The sequence below is a fragment of the Gallus gallus genome, chromosome 2, assembly GCF_016699485.2.
Source record: "Gallus gallus isolate bGalGal1 chromosome 2, bGalGal1.mat.broiler.GRCg7b, whole genome shotgun sequence".
NCBI lineage: Eukaryota > Metazoa > Chordata > Aves > Galliformes > Phasianidae > Gallus > Gallus gallus.
This window is the reverse complement of record NC_052533.1, coordinates 432,979-448,616: the sequence shown is the minus strand read 5'-3', so window position 1 is coordinate 448,616 and position 15,638 is coordinate 432,979. Positions and strand designations below refer to the sequence as shown.

The 15,638-nt window shown below is 59.1% G+C and overlaps 3 protein-coding genes across 13 annotated transcripts in view; 1 reads left to right on the top strand and 2 right to left on the bottom strand.

Annotated features, from left to right (window-relative positions):
- Positions 1 to 15,638, bottom strand: part of GIMAP7L5 (GTPase IMAP family member 7-like 5) — a 598,436-nt gene that overhangs the window by 556,951 nt on the left and 25,847 nt on the right. The gene's annotated exons all lie outside the window — the stretch shown is intronic.
- On the bottom strand, positions 68 to 1,802 carry RARRES2 (retinoic acid receptor responder (tazarotene induced) 2). Of its 2 annotated transcripts, none has more exons than NM_001277476.2 (5): positions 1,603 to 1,802; positions 909 to 1,013; positions 559 to 663; positions 339 to 465; positions 68 to 258 (listed from the first exon to the last, which is right to left on the bottom strand). In NM_001277476.2, exons 1-4 carry the CDS (start codon positions 1,765 to 1,767, stop codon positions 352 to 354), a joined length of 489 nt encoding a protein of 162 aa, NP_001264405.1. In that variant the 5' UTR covers positions 1,768 to 1,802; the 3' UTR covers positions 68 to 258; positions 339 to 351. The 2 variants fall into 2 exon arrangements, with proteins under 2 accessions (NP_001264405.1, NP_001264406.1); NM_001277477.2 differs by having other exon boundaries at positions 68 to 235.
- On the top strand, positions 5,701 to 14,744 carry LOC101749138 (zinc finger protein 585A). Of its 10 annotated transcripts, none has more exons than XM_046927765.1 (5): positions 5,701 to 5,892; positions 8,049 to 8,208; positions 9,056 to 9,163; positions 9,794 to 9,907; positions 10,170 to 14,744. In XM_046927765.1, exons 1-5 carry the CDS (start codon positions 5,716 to 5,718, stop codon positions 12,917 to 12,919), a joined length of 3,309 nt encoding a protein of 1,102 aa, XP_046783721.1. In that variant the 5' UTR covers positions 5,701 to 5,715; the 3' UTR covers positions 12,920 to 14,744. The 10 variants fall into 10 exon arrangements, with proteins under 10 accessions (XP_046783721.1, XP_040552434.1, XP_040552427.1 ...); XM_040696500.2 differs by having other exon boundaries at positions 5,857 to 5,892; positions 9,753 to 9,907; XM_040696493.2 differs by having other exon boundaries at positions 5,857 to 5,892; positions 8,891 to 9,163.

Sequence of the window (15,638 nt, the reverse complement as noted above, 5' to 3'; positions counted from 1 at the left end):
AAGGGCGGTTGGAGCCCACCCCGTTGCCCTGCGCACAGGGATCCTGGGTGAGAATGAAGCAGAGAAACAGAGGCAGAGCTGGGGTTTAATGGTGCATGCAGACACTGCCAGGAGCCGGGGGGCACTGCGGGACGACCTTCCCTTCACTGCACAGCGCTGGGGGGCAGCAAGCTGGGGGTTGGGGGGCCCCAGGCCAGCATCCTCCTCCTGGGCTGGGGATGCAGCGGCCGCTGGACTGCGGAGAGGGGACAGGGGGTGCTGAGGGCTGTTTGCAGGAGGAATCCATTGCCTGCAGCTCCCCATGCTCACCCCAGAAGATCATCCCAGGTGCGACTTACTGTGTGTGGGCACCTAGGCTGGCAGCCCCTTGGAGAAAGCAAACATGCCTGGCAGATAGAGGACATCACTCATCTTGCCGGCCTCCTCCACAGCCCTGCACTCAGCCTCGTCACGGTGCTTGATGTCCTGCAGGGCAGAGCACAGACGCTGGCACCACTGTGGGACGTGCCAGCTCCCAGAGCACCTCTTAGAGCTGAGCCCCCCCCGGGGACAGCTCACCTTCATGGCCAGGTGGTGGCTGGGGCCACAGTTGTAGTACTTGTCCAGCACCTTGGGGACATCGCTGCTGTCAAACTTGTAGCAGGCCAAGCAGACTGGCTTCCTCTGCAAAGGCAACGCGGCCATCACCACCAGTCCCAGCATCCGGCCCCCACCACCAGCCCCGGGGACGTCCCCCACACCCCTGGAGCCAGGCATGGCCGTGTCTCATCACCCCCAGCACCATCAGCCCTGCTGGAGAGGACGGGCGCACAGCAACCGGGGCAGGAGGGAGGGAGAAGGGGTGAGACCACCCTGTCCCTATGTCTGGGGATGGGGTGCTGGCTCGGGGGGCGCAGCCCCCACCTCACCCTGTTCTCCATGATCCTGCAGTTCTGTTTCCTCTGTGCCTGCTTCCTGCATGCCGTCTGTGCGAGGTTAAGGTGCAGCTGGACGAACGTCCCCGATGAGTCCACCTGGCGCAGGGGAAATGTCCCATGAGAGGTGTGGGGGGATGGGCTGGGGGCCGTGCCCGGCTCACCAGGGCTGATCGCAGGATTATCGGTGTCCGCACGGAGCGAGGAGCTGCTGCAGTGCCTTGGGATGGGCAAGGACAAGATGGCACCAAACCCAGCCCCAGAGTGCCAGCAGGACCAGGAGTAGGAATAGAGGGACTCCAGCCCCAAAAAGTGACTCCAGCCCCAAAAAGCAACCCCAGGCTCTGCAGCGAGGCCCCCAGCTCTCAGTATAAACCCACCCCACAGTCCCCAGCTCCCTGCTGGGGAGGGGACAGGAACGGGACGCCGTGTCCTGCCAGGGGACAGCAGGGCACCGGCCACTGTTCAGTCCTACCCACACTATGGTTAATGAGTAGCTGAGCCCCATGCCGTGCCAGCTGGCACCACCGTGCTGGCCCAGGGGGACCCGTGGTGCTCTGCATCCCCAGCAGTGACACCACGCCACCCACTGTGCCCCCATTCGGTGACAGCGTGCCCCTCACCCCACACAATTCCACAGCCACCCTGGAGCAAGACGGGGGTCCCCGTGCCCCCCCCCAGCACTCACTCTCTCGACGGCCCCTTCCACCGACTGCTCCCTAAAGAGGAACTGGACGTTGCTGCGGCTGTGGAAGTAGTCCAGCACATCCTTCACCACGCGCCGCTGCAGAGGGCTCTGCCCGGCGTCTGCCAACGCCAGCACGGCCACGGCGATGCCCAGCAGCAGCTTCATCCCCACTGCGCGGCCCGGCCAGCCTGCTGCCCACTACTGCTTGTTGATTTTGGTCTCTCATTAACCAATTTCCTGGGAACTGCCCCTTTCCGCCCGCCGGACAGCCGTGCACAGCCCCCACAGAGGAGGGGCCACAGTGGTGGCCGGAGGCGCATGGGGATGGATGGCGGCAGCCTTGACCTCGTCGGCATCGGCAGCTCCATCCCCAGCACAGCAAAGCCCGGTGGGGAGAGGTGAAAGGGAGCAGAGGCAGAGCAGAGATCTGTCCTCAGGCAGCAGAGCAGCGATGGCTCTGGGGCTGCTGGGGGCCCCCATCCCGAGCCCCACGGCGGGGATGGGATGGTAAACAACAGCCCAAAGCCCCCCACCCCCAGGAGCCCTGCAAGCAGCAGTGCGCAGGGCTGGCACTCCTGGGGCACTTTCTGGGTTCTGCCATTCCAAGCACACCCATGGCTCACAGTTTTTCTCTGCTTTTGGCTGCTTTCCATAGAGTTTTTCTGGACTGAAAGGGCTGGGTTTGTTTCCGAGGCAGCAGTGCTTCCTTCCAGCACTGTGTGCAGGTTGGGCACCACAGCAGAATCATAGAAGGGCCTGGGTTGCAAAGGCCCACAATGCTCATCCATTTCCAACCCCCTGCTATGTGCAGGGTCGCCAACCAGCAGCCCAGGCTGCCCAGAGCCACATCCAGCCTGGCCCTGAATGCCTCCAGGGATGGGGCATCACAGTACGAGGCCATAAACTCATCAGAGAGCACCCATGGGGGGCTGTGGGGATTGGGAAGGGTTTACAGGGCAAGGTGGGGACCCAGCAGCATCACTGGCTCCAGCATTGAGTGCAACCCTGGCTCCACACAGGGCAACACGGGAGTTACACCATGCACAGACAAGCATTGTCCAAATACCTCCAGAGCAGCTCAGTGCCAACCCCTGACGGACCCCTCCTCTGCTCTCTGAGGGGGAGAAAAAGCAAGCAGGGAAATCCAGGAACAGCACAAGGCCTCGCTCCTGCTGCTGGGGAAATGCTTGCATCCTTCATCCCGGAGAAGCATGCCACTGTGCACACAGCTGGACTGTAAGGAAACAAATGGGCTGACTTATTTTAACTGCTGATGTGATAGAAATAAGTCAGGCAAACCTTTTTTTAAAGCAAGTCTTTATAAAATCTCGACCCAGAGAAGAGGAGGCTGACGGGGACCTCATGGCATCATCAGCCAAGGACTGATCTTTAGCCAACTCTCTGTATGTGTACCCTCAGGTACTTCTATCCAGGTCAGGAGTTCCCGTCCCTTGGTCCCATAGCTTGGGGGCTAATGATGGAACAGCATCGATGCCTAATAATATATGGGGTATAAGATGGGGTACCCGAACGGCTCCAAATTAGAGCAGGTGACACAGGGCCCAGCCAAGGAGCCGAGCGCTTTATGGGCTGACCTCCATCTGGAAGGGGAAGGGAATAAAACTGTGTTGTTGGATGCGTTGTTCATTGGGCAGCCAGCCCCGAAATCTGGGAGACACTGCAGAAAGCTGATGGGATTTTGGGGATGTTTCACCACTGAGTGAAATGACCTATGGGATATATAATGACGGGGAAGTGGAAAAGGAACAGGGAGAGAAACAGAACAGCAGCAGAATGCAGCCAGGCTGCCATAATGCAAGCCACAAGCCAAGGAAGAAGAGGGACCTTTAGAGGAGGTCTCAGGGAATTCAGTTATTGACTTCTTAGCAGATACCAGAGCTACTTCTCCTGCTGTAAAGTGTTGGAGGACATTTAAGTATTCTGTGCTGCTAGCTGGGGCCATGGGAAAGCAAGAGGTTAAACCCTTTTTGCAACCAATTAGGTGTGAAATTGGAAATAAGATTTTAACTGGTGAGTTTTTGTATATGCCAGAATGCCCTTCACCTCTCATGGGATGGGATCTGCTGAACAAATCAGAGCTCAGGTAACTTCTGATAAGAACAAGATGTAGTTACTTTGCTGATGCTGAGTGTTCTAAACCTGGCACTGTTGTGTGCATGGAGCTATATGGGAAGACAGCGGGTTACAGAGAGGGTGGTGACGCACTGAACAGGTTGCCCAAGGAGGCTGTGGATGCCCCATCCCTGCAGGCATTCAAGGCCAGGCTGGATGTGGCTCTGGGCAGCCTGGGCTGCTGGTTGGCGACCCTGCACATAGCAGGGGGTTGGAGCTGGGTGAGCACTGTGGGCCTTTGCAACCCAGGCCGTTCTGTGATTCTGTGATTCTATGATTCTGTGATACCGTTACTATCATCTCAAGTCAATCCTATGCAGTACAGTGCAGAAATTATGGGATTACTTGATGCGATTATCAAACCAAGAGAAGTGGAGGTATTTCACTGCATGGCCCACCAGTCTGACACATGAAAGTCATCAAAGGGAAGAGAAGAGCAGATGAGGCTACCAAGAAAATGTCACTGTCAGTAACGAGGAGACTGATTTCCTGAGACATTCCAAAGCATTAAGACTCCTGTTTGTATGAAAACAGAGGGTGAGTTAGCAGAGCTGTCATCGGAGCTGTTACGGTGCACTACAACAGCTGAAGGATGGTGGGCAGCACCTCATGGACAGTGTGCAGTGACCCCTCCAACAGTGAAAGAGTGAATGGAAAGGACACACAAGAGTACTCATATGGGGACAGAAGCTCGTGCTGAAGGGATCAATACATTATTGATTGCTAACAGTATTGTCCAGAGGCACAGAATTTCTCTTATAATCCTAAAATTAGGAGTAGATCTTCCTCAGGTGAGGTAAAAAGGGGTTCTGTACATAGGGAATATTGGCAAATGGATTTGTCTCCTGAATTACTGAAGCATAATGAGTGTAAGCATCTATCAGTATGGGCTGACACCTTGCTGGGTGCTCCGAGGTGTTCTTGTGCTGAACCAACAAAGCACGAGAAATGCTCGGTTTTACTGAAAGAAGTAATTCCAGATTTGGCATTCCAGGAGGGCCCTCATTGGATAGAGGGCCTCATTTCACAGCAGAAATCACCCAAGGAATATCTGGGCTCCTGCAAATGAAGTGGGACTCGGATACCCCATGGAGACAGCAGTCGGGAGGGCAGACAGAGAGAAGGAACCAAACACTGAAAAGGCAGACTGGAAAATTACGTCAAGAAAAACATTTGAAAGAGGTGGAAATTCTCTCCTTGGCATTGCTGAGAATTCAAACAACCCCCAGAGTTAGGGAAGGAGTCGGTCCCTCTGGAATCTTGTATGGGAAACCATAGCCTGTAAATTTGACTGGAAAAGGTGATCAGATGCACGCAGCTGAGGATCAAATACTGACTATCTCTTGTCTTCGGCAAGAGTTCTTCCTTCCCTCCACAGATACGTGCAATTAAGTGCTCCAGGAGCTCTGGATGTCCCCACTCGTTCCTTTAAACAGAGGGACCAAAGGCATCTCTGAGCTTGGAACAACAAACCTTTGGCCCAGAGAGGGACAGGATCTGGTACTCCTAGCAACAGAGACGGGATTGACTCATGGGTTCACTGCACCGGGACAAAGGCTGGGGAGTTGGAGAGATCATTTCCCGAGGATAAAAACCAAAAGGAACCATGAACTGCACTTGGAACTGCTTCAGTGCCCGCTCAGGGCCGGGCTGCGCTCCTTGACTTCGTAACTCCACCTTTGCTCCTCCTGTACTTCATTTATTTGTGACGAAGGGGTGAATCGTCCCGGTTCCCTGACCTAAGCTCATCCTCACCCGCCGGGATACATTTGTGGGGATCCCCTAAAAACAAACGGAAACGAAACTCCAATTAGTAGTGGGCAATGAGGGGGGCGGGGGGTGGGAGTGGGACGCTCTGGCCCATTTCCGGTATACTATGGCAGCACTTCCGGGTGCTCTGACAGTGCTCTGCTGTCTCTATGGTGCCGCGCGCTACTTCCGCCCCACCTCCCCCCGGACGTAAGAGTGCCGCCGCGGGACATGCGCGCTGAGCCGGAAGTGCGGGGTGAGGAGCTCTCGCGAGACTTCAGGCGAGCAGCGGCCGCCTCTTCCTGCCGCATCCCCCCCCCACGCAGTCGCGCGCGCGCCTCCCGGCGTCGCCGCCGCGCTGACGTCACCGCCGCGTCTACGTCAGCGCGTCGCGGGACGCCGGCGGCCGTGAGTTCCCCCGGGGAGGCGGCCCCGGGGCCTGGGGGAGGGGGGCGTCGCCATGGCAACGCGAGGGCCCCGCCGGGCCCAGGGTGATGGGGGCGGGCCGGGGGGCGGCGAGGCCTCACTGAGGAGAGCGGGAGGGGGCCGGGGCGGTGGCCGGGCTCCGGGAGGGGTGGGGGGCAGTGACTGTGCCCGGTGCAGGCCGCCCGTAGGGGTGAGGCCCGGCCTTGCCCGCTCCCGCCGCTCCTCCCGTTTGCCCCCGGGGGAGCAGCAGAGGGCCGTGCCGCGAGGATGGGAGCGCCGAGGAGATGTCGTGTGGGTGCCCTCATCCCACGGCACCGAGGCTGAAACGTGGGCATCGCCCGCGGGGCCATCGTGAACGAACTTCTGCCACGCTTCAGACCTCTCTTCTCCATCTGTCCCAAGGCTGAGACATCTACAAGCAACGTGGAGCGCAGGCCTCGAGGCCTGGAGGCTTGAAGAGCAAGGGGGAAGGCAGGAAGGCAGCCAAAAGGCCTCAAAGCCTTCAGACCCAAGAGAGATCTCAAGGCCAAGAGGGCTGATAGCACGCAGGGAGGCCAGGGGGTCCAGGTGTGTAAAACCAAGAGGGTGGCCTGGAGGCCTGAAAGCCTAGAGAGAGGCCAGAGTCCAGCCAAGGGACCTAGAGGCCTGTATACCCAGAGGTAGGCCTGATGTGAGGTGTAGAGACTTACAGAGTTCAATAGACCTCAAGTTTAAGAAGCAATCCAGTCTCATTTTGAGAGGCAGACACACCTGCCTGGATACTTTGAGGCTTGCCACGAGGCCTTGAAGCCCCACAAAGCAGTCCTGAACAAGGAGATCCCAGTCCCTACCCCCATCGCACTCACTTCTGCTGGGCTGGTCCCCTTGTGATGGTTGATACCTGATGGATGTTGCTAAGAGTATTGTGGTGCCATAATGTCTGGCTGGCAATGCCCACAGGATACAGTTTCTGGGCTCTTAGCTGAGTGACACAGTCAGATGCACTCAAGAACACAGAGCTATTAGTTACAGCCAACTGCATAAAGCAGATCACAGCCCAACACTCTTTCACACTGAGCCGCTAGTACTCTCAGCAGCAGATCTCCCCAAATAGCCCTCCTAATTAGGGCTAGGTGCTTATCAAGGCATCCCCAGCACTGCTGGGGCTCAAGAGAATGTACTTCCTATTAGTAATTGTGGCCCTGCAGAGCTGGGCAAGATTGGTGTAACCATTGAGCAGGAAGAGAGTCACACACCCACCTTGCGCTATTTCCAGTCATGCTCTTTGCTCATAACATGGTGTTCTCACACAAAGCCTCACAAGGACTCGGGTTTCTCACCACATGATGTCTGTGGGGCACAGGCAGCACAGACGTGGGGCCCAGGACGTGCTGAACATGAGAGTATTGTTCTGTTCCAGCCCTGGGCACTGCTTGGGGACACTGCGGTGTTGCCGTGGGTGCTGGGCAGCTGGCTGGAATGTGAAGTTTCCCAGGCTGTGAGATTGCAGTGGTTTCTTAGTGCCATTGTGTTCCATAATCAACAGCATCACTTTTGAATCAAGTGTCCTGTGCTAGCCAGGCCAGGACTGGGACATGTGTGGACTCTGAAGTCTTTGTAAAGCGGTGTGGGACTCGTGGGAGCACTGTGGCTGTCACCATGTCCTCAGGGACTGCGTCGTGTTGGGCTGCCGCTGGAGGAAGCAGCGAGCCCTGCAGCCCTTCAGCAAAAGCAGATGTTTTTTTCTGTCTGAGGCCTCCCTAAAACCAACATCGCCCTGTGAGATGGAGTGAAGGCTGCTCAGCTCGTAGCCGGGCATGCCTTGCAGCTGGGGCACGCAGCGTTGGTGCCAGGCTCTGGGCAGAGCGAGTCTGGCCAGGCATGGCCGCGTTCTGTGGGGCCGTGCAACTGCAGCCTCCCCCTCCCTGCAGGCAGCAGCACGGGGCCTCCCTGCGCCTACAAATCCCAGCAGCACCACGGGCTGCGGGAGGCTGCACTGTAAACAGAGGCTCTGAACTCAGGCCAGACCCCGCCGCTGGCTCCTTCCTTTCCCCTCGGAGAGCTCGGAGGAGGAGGAGGGTCCGGGCGCCCGCCCAGCCGCTCCCCGCTGCGCGCCGCTCCGTGCCGTGTGCCGCGCTCACACTGCTCTGCTCTCGCAGGGACCCGCAGCCATTTGGAGGAAGTTGGGGAAGCTCCAAACCAGCACTGGAAGGTGGAGGGAGAGGACAACTGCCGCCCCGCTTCATCCCGAGAGCTTGCGTCCCCCCCGCGTGCCATCTGGGCCCTGGGGGAACCATGTCTGCGGGGGGGGCTCCCCAGGTACGGCGGGGCGGTGGCGGGGTGTGCTCCATCCCTGAGGGCTGCTTGCGGCGCGCTGCGGGGGGGGAGCTGAGCTGCTGATCCTCTTTTGTGCTGCAGCCCTTCCATGGTGGCGGCTTTTTGGTGGTTTCCCAGGGGCTGGAAACCCCCCTGGTGGTTTCTTGCTTTTCTTGTCGTTTAGAAATGCTGTAACCCAAGGAAGCGCCTCTAGTCCTGTGCAAGACTTTTCCTTTTAAATTGTCACTTCTTGAAGTTGTGACAGTCATCGGAGCGCTGGCTGGTCTCAGTGCCTTGTGCCATCTGTTCTCCTTGTGTTCCTGCCAAACTGCAGCGGAGCTCCGAGGGAGGAAGAGAGGAGTCCTGGGGAGGGAAGAGGGGCGGGATGGGTGCTGAGCTCTGCAGGAGAGCTGCTTTGGGCTCCTACAGAGGTCTCCTCCTCTGGTCTTGACCCTGGCTTGGTTGGGAAGTGAGGCTCAGCGGTCACAGCTGCAGGTAGCCCGGGTGGATCACCCTGGATCAGGAGGGCGGCGGGCACGGGGCATCGGCCCAGGGTAAGATCCTCTTGAGGGTCTCTGCCAGGCCATGCTCTGCTGATAGGGAAGCTGTGGCAGCTGTGTTGTGCTGAAACAAGTCAGAGGTATAGTGGGAAATATCACAGGGTCCCTGTGACACCTCCTAGCAGCCGGCTCCTGCACGAGGGAAAAGCCAAGGAAGCGCTCAGGGTGCCATGATGCTGCCAAGCACTTCTGTGCGTGGTGAAAACCCAGAGAACAGAGAAAACCAAACCGAACCAAACCAGAAAAGCGATGGCCAGCTGCTGAAACGCCTCTCCTCTCTCCTGGAGCAGCCTGCCCACATCCTGAACCTGCTGCCTTACCCAGGCTGAATGAAGTGCCCAGGGCTGGACATGAGCTGGGTTCTGCGGGTGCAGAGATCCCCTCTGACCCCTGCACAGGTGAGGGCTCAGGGCTGGTGGGGGCTCACCCACAAGGGAGTGGGTTTGGTGCTTCATTTCTGCATTCTCTGGATTGCAGTCAGTGGAGGGGCTTCATCAGCTCTGGAAGGAGCAGAGGGGGGAGCAGAAACCGTACATAAATGTGTGCAAGTGTGGCACCCGGGGAGGAAACCCCCCACCTGCGCTGCAGCCGCTCTGGCAGTGGGGCTCCTCTTGTACAGATGTAGCCTTTTCTTCTGTTTGGGAGGTTTGTGTTGTAATTAATTGCATTTTTGTGGTGGCCTTTGAAATCCTGTCATAAAAGCATCAGGTAAGATCTAAGGATACTTGGGCGAGTTTGTGAAAGACTTTGGAAAGAACATTGTTTTCCAAGGAACGGTGTTCTCTCTCACCTTTCACTGGAGCACACGCTGCCAGGAGGAGGGAGCGTGGAGCTTGTATTTCTTTTTATCTTTAATTATGCTTCAGGCAGCAGAACCTTAAAATAGATGAAAGCGATGCCCTGAGGCTTAGTTAATTTTAGCTTATTTGTGAATTAAAGCAGGCATCTCCAGCATAATGATGTATATGCCGGATGCGTGTTTTGCAGTGTGACAGTTCATGGTGACCAGCTCTTATCCCTTCAACCAGGCTACAGATTTTTCAAGCCCGGTGGCTTGTTCGGTATTAAACAGTCGGAGGAGCCGTTCCCTGAAGGCCAGCAGATGCAGGAGGACAGCAAGATCCTCGTGAGCCCCTGTGCAGGTAGGTGTTGCATGTGTCCTCATTGGGGTTGCTGGAAATTGGCCTTGGCAGGGGATGATGGTCTTGTTGGAGAGCTGCTTGTAGCCATTTGAGGCCAGTTAATGGGATTTTTTTGCCATTACTGCTGTCTACCAGCACTGCACTCACCAAGCCATGGGGGAATAGGGCTCTGGAAAGGGCCCTAAACCGCCTGGTTAATTAGGGTGCTTTAAACTGAGCGAAAGACACTGACATTAACGCCCTGAATCTTTTTGACATCTAGTTGAGCCTGTCCGAGCAAACAAGGTGGAGCAGCCTGATGAGAAGCCCGGGGTTGCTGCAGGCTCTCTGGAGCTGTACCCCACTGGTGCCAGCAGCTCCGGCCGCTGGTTCCATGGCGGGCAGCGCGCACCTGAGCGGGCAGGCACGGAGCGGGATGGAGCGGCCGGCCTCAGCCCGGTGCCCTCCAGGGTGGGCTGCTGGGTGCCCCAGCTCGGCACCGGCCCCTTCCGCTGTGCCCAGTGTGGGAAGGGCTTCCGCCAGAAGCAGAGCCTCATCACTCACGAGAGGATCCACACCGGGGAGAAACCCTACAGGTGCGGGGACTGCGGGAAGAGCTTCAGCCAGCGCCCCAACCTGCTGACCCACCGCCGTGTGCATACTGGGGAGCGCCCCTTCCCCTGTACGCAGTGCGGCAAGAGCTTCAGCCAGAAGGCCAACCTCCTGGCCCACCAGCGCATCCACGCCGCCAACGAAAAGGCGCTGGCGGGGGGGGAGCAGGATGACGGTGGCTCTGGCAAACCGAAGCTGCGGGCTACGCAGCGCAGCTACCAGGATGACACCCCTTTTGTGTGCCCTGAGTGTGGGAAGAGCTTCCGGCAGAAGCCCAACCTCATCACGCACCGGCGCATCCACACAGGCGAGCGGCCCTTCACCTGCTTCCTGTGTGGCAGGAGCTTCAACCAGAAGACCAACCTGGTGACGCACTACCGCGTGCACACGGGGGAGCGCCCCTTCGCCTGCACCCAGTGCGGCAAGCGCTTCACCCAGAAAACCAACCTCGTGACGCACCAGAGCACCCACACTGACGTTCGCCCCTACCCCTGCGGGCAGTGCCAGAAGTGTTTCAAGGACAAGGTGTCCCTCAAAGCCCACCAGAAGACACATGCGCCACGCCAGCGGAGGTGCCCAGGCCGGGGACCGGCTCCCACCCTGCCCTTTGGAGCTGCGCCCACACTGCTGCAGCCGGGCAGCCTGGAGCAGGAGGCTCCTTTCAGCTCCATGCCACCGCTGCCTGTTCAGAAGCTCCCCGAAGGCCAAGAGCTGTACTCGTGCACGGAGAAGGGCTTCCCCTCAAAGGAGCAACTGCTGCCCACACAACAGGCCCCGCTGGGGGAGCAGGCCTTCCCCTGCGTGCAGTGTGGGGAAGGGTTTTGCCCCAAGGTGACTCTGCTCCGGCCGCAGCATGGCCCCACTGCGGAGGCTCCTGCTGGCTGCACTGCGGGCTTCAGCCCTGGCCCACACCTCCTGGGGCACCTGGGGGTGCAGCCTGTCCTCGGGGATGGCACAGCCCCCGCACCACCCACCCCCGGAGCGGAGAAGCCCTTCATCTGCAATCAGTGCGGCAACAGCTTTGGCCTGTGGATCTCCCTGGTTGCTCACCAGAAGACTCACGTGGGGCAGAAGTCCTACCAGTGCCCTGAGCATGACAAGAGCTCCGGAGATGAGCTGTCCACCAAATCTCCCCAGGAGAAGGACATGGAGGGGAGAGCCTGGCTGTGCCCCGAGTGCGGGAGAAGCTTTGTGCAGTATGAGCGTTTGGTAAAGCACCGCCAGAACCACCGGGGCCGGGGTCCTTATCGCTGCGATGTCTGCGGGAAGAGGTTCAGCCTGAAGACCAACCTGGTGACTCACCAGCGCATCCACACCGGTGAGCGGCCCTTCACCTGCGGCGTCTGCGGCCGCCGCTTCAACCAGAAGGGCAACCTGGTGACGCATTACCGCACGCACACCGGGGAGCGCCCCTTCGCCTGCACCCAGTGCGGCAAGCGCTTCGCCCAGAAGCCCAACCTCATCGCCCATCAGAAGACCCACTCGGGCAGGCAGCCCTTCACTTGCCTGGAATGCCCCAAGCGCTTCAAGAGCAAGCTCTCCCTCCGGGTCCACCAGCGTGTGCACGTGGTGGAGAGGCCCCAGAGCGAGCCAGGCCCTGGCCAGACACCACCCAGCCTGCAGAGCCACCCCGGCAGCCCGTACCCCTGCTCGCTCTGTGGGGAGTCCTTCGAGGAGCACGGCGAGCTGCAGCTGCACCGGCAGGGCCACACTGGTGAGCGACCGCACGCCTGTGCCGAGTGTGGCAAGCGCTTCCGGCAGAAGGTGAACCTGGCTGTTCACCAGAGGACCCACACCGGAGAGCGGCCCTTCCACTGTGCCGAGTGTGGGAAGGGCTTCAGCCAGAAGGCTCACCTCCTCCGGCACCGCCGGACGCACACCGGTGGTGTGCCACCTTCCTGCTGCGAGGGGACCTGCCCGGCACATCGCGAGGAGCCGGACGCCGGCACTGCCCTGGGGAAGGGCCCCGCACCCCCTGGCACGCTGCTGCCTCCCTGCTCCCGTGGAGCCGTGCAGGGACCGCTGCCACGGGAAGAGCTCCGGCCAGCAGCACAGCCCGGCCCGAACAGAGCAGAGAGCCCATCTGGGGCCGCAGACATCCTTCTGCAGCTGATGCAGGAAGAGCAGCACCTGGTGTCTGGCTCACAGCACCCACAGGAGGCACCTGCAGGGCAGTGCCCCTGCAAGTGCTCCGAGGGTGGGGAAGGGCTGGGTGGGAAGCCCACCCTGCAGCCACAGTGCTGCTGCGCCGACTGCGTGACCCAGAGGCAGCTGCTGCTGAAGCCCCAGCATGACTGCCGTGCTGAGATCTGGTGCAAGTATGGTGGCTGCGGCAGAAGCTTTGAGGACAAGAGAGTCCTGAGAGTGCCTGAGAGAGCGCACAGCGAAGAGAAAACCTCGCCGTGCCCCAGCTGCTTGTAACACGCCAGCTGCCACGAGCCCACCCAAGCGAGGGACTGTACCTTGTTGCTCTTGCAGTAGGGACACCAAGCCTGGCTAGGTGGGAGCTCACGCCAAGAGTCAACTGCTGACCAAATGCGGACCTGTAAGAGTCTGAGGCAGGGCAGGCTGCAAATCCAAGCCTGGGGGGCTCAGGAGGACTGTGGTGGTTCTTGGGAACAGGACACTTGTGAGTGAAGCACCCTGGAGGTGGGGTGCGAGATGCAGCAGGTTGGTCATGAGGCAGTGGATGGACCCGGACACAACGTGTGAGCTTTCTGTGTTATGAACATACCAAATCTGTAAGACAGGTGGAGCAGAGGAGCAGCAGGCACTGGATCATGGGTCTGCAGCACTTCTGCCAGCACCTGCCTGTGAAGAGTTGGATTGTGAGGGATGGGGAGGAGCTTGGGATCCTGCATGCTGACTTAAGGATCGCTTCTGCCGTGCAGGAAGCCGGGCAGAGGCATGTCTGCTGGGGCCTGGCTTCAGGCTGAGCACTGCAGTCCTGCAACATGCAGACCCGGCGTGGGGCAGAGAGGGGCCTTGGTGGGCTGGGAGCTTCTGCCGGAGCCCTCCGTCCTCATTGTCCAGACTGATGTCCCTCCACAAAATGTCTGAGGGATGGAGAGCTGTGCCCCGCTGTTGGCTGCCCACCAGCGTGGGGAGAGGAGGAGCAGCTTCGCTGGGGGATGAGCGAGCTGCAGAAGGGCAGCGATGGGTCCCTTCCTGCCTCCAGGACCCTTAAGGATCGCAGCTAAGCATCTCCTCCGAGCCGGGAGGGGTAATACAGGGTGAATATGGGGGGTGGGAATAGGGAATGTAGCTTCTGCTTCTGTACTTGCTCTGTGGATAACCTTTCTGACTAGCACCTCTTTCTGGTACTCACCTAACTTCTGCATAGATAACCAGGAGTGCCGGGCAGTGGTGTCTGCACTGCCCACAGCTGCTCTGGGCGAGCAGTGTGGAGCTGTCTGGCTGGGGCAGGGCTGTGGGGCAGAGCTTTAGGGATGGGAACTGCTGGCCTGGAAGTAGTTCCCGCTTGGAAACGCGCTTCGCATAAAGGGGGAAACAAATCTTGCCTGCTGTGCCCAGAAAGGCCAGCTTGCCATTGCTCCCCTCATGCTGTGATCTGTGCAGCCAGCCCCAGCCCCAGCAGCACACCCCTATCTCGCTTTGCTCGGCTGCAGAGCCTCCTTGCTTCCATAGTTTGGCAAAGACCTTCGCTGAGGACGCGTGGGATACTGTTAGCAGTGCCCGGTGCGGTGCGGCACAATCCTGGGTGTGCTCTGCCTGCCACCACCTCCTCCCCTGTGTTTTGGGGCATATCTCGGAGCGTAGCATAAGGGAACACTTCTTGTTGTGCAGTGAGAAGTACTGCACCAGCAGCCCAGCACAGGTGGGGTCTCCATTCCTGGAGATGTCCAACACCCAAAGGCACACGGCCTGGGGCAGTGGGCGTGGTGGCCCCAATGGACAGGGATAGGGCAGACAATAACCAGAGCTGCTCAGCTCCAGGGCTTGGAGCAGCCACGAGGGCACACCGGGATGGTCCCGCTGGACCTGCACGCTGGGTAAGGATGTTTTCCATTAGCAAAGTGCCCAGCTGGTGGCACGACCACGCGAGGGGCGGTGGCGTCCTGGCATGGGGTCCCCGGCTCCATCCCCAGGCAGGGAGTGGGCATTGCCCCCTCCAGCACTCAGCCCCGCTCCCTTCCTTCCACCCAGCATCATGCTCCAGCGACATTTCAGGTCCTTGCAACTCTATTTTTTTGAGGTTATTTAAAATAAAAGCTTTCTCACAGCAGGTTCCTGCCTCCTCCTTCATGGGACAGCACTCTTCCCCAGCCCTCGGGGTGGGAGCCACTTGTCCATCCCTTTTGGTGCAGTTTGTAACCATGTCGCTGGCAGAGCTGCCTGCAGAGGCCTTCCTGGCTTTTGCATCCCTTAGCAGAAGTCTCACGCAGTGAAGAGGTGAAGGCAGCAGCTTGTCAGTAAAGCTGTGTTGGATGTGTGGTGCTTTTTAAAGCCAGGGCTCTTCCCAGCAGCTGAGCTGGGGCTGCCCCTCATGGGGCTGTGCTTTTCTCTCCCCATCGTTTCCCACCAGGAGTCAACAACCCCCGCGGTGCTGTAATTGCAGTGAGTTGTACATCAGGGCAGGCTCTGGCCCCACACACCTCCCCATGAGCTGCTCCTTCACTGCTCTGCCTCTGCAGCCCTCTCAGCCCCGTGGGCCTTTGCTGCCCTTCCCATTCCATTGGCTGCAGTCCCTGCTGGGTGTCTGGGATGGGATCCTGGGGCGCGGTGCTGCCGGAATGCGGCTCGTTGGGTGCGTGGAGACGTGCAGGCCCTGTCCTGTCCCACACTGCTCCTTCCCCATCCCATCCTGTTGCTCCACCTCCCACCAAAAGGCAGAAGACACCTGGGCTGTGCTCTGTGTCCCCACTATCCTCACCCTTCCCTGAGATGCTGTCCCTGTCTGGCTGTTGTCATAATCCCATTTGGAAGGGGAGTCGTAGAAAAAGGGGGGGTTGGAAAAGATCCCCCTCACCCCCACCGTGCCCACCGACCACATCCCCCAGTTCTACATCCCCACAGTCCTTGAACATCCCCAGGGACAGTGACCTCCCCACCCCCTGGGCAGCTGTGCCAGCATCCAACCGCTATTTGGAAAAGAAATCTTTCCCAATATCCAACCCGA

What these genes read in the sequence shown, in the direction of transcription:
- LOC101749138 (XM_046927765.1), top strand. Translation starts at nt 5,716, where the DNA reads ATGCGCGCTGAGCCGGAAGTGCGGGGTGAGGAGCTCTCGCGAGACTTC. An exon ending in CCCCTCTGACCCCTGCACAG is followed by an intron (nt 9,164 to 9,793) that starts GTGAGGGCTCAG and finishes CCCTTCAACCAG; the next exon opens with GCTACAGATTTTTCAAGCCC. An exon ending in CCTCGTGAGCCCCTGTGCAG is followed by an intron (nt 9,908 to 10,169) that starts GTAGGTGTTGCA and finishes TTTGACATCTAG; the next exon opens with TTGAGCCTGTCCGAGCAAAC.
- RARRES2 (NM_001277476.2), bottom strand. Translation starts at nt 1,767, where the DNA reads ATGAAGCTGCTGCTGGGCATCGCCGTGGCCGTGCTGGCGTTGGCAGAC. An exon ending in GCAGGATCATGGAGAACAGG is followed by an intron (nt 664 to 908) that starts GTGAGGTGGGGG and finishes TTGCCTTTGCAG; the next exon opens with AGGAAGCCAGTCTGCTTGGC. An exon ending in GCCACCACCTGGCCATGAAG is followed by an intron (nt 466 to 558) that starts GTGAGCTGTCCC and finishes TCTGCCCTGCAG; the next exon opens with GACATCAAGCACCGTGACGA.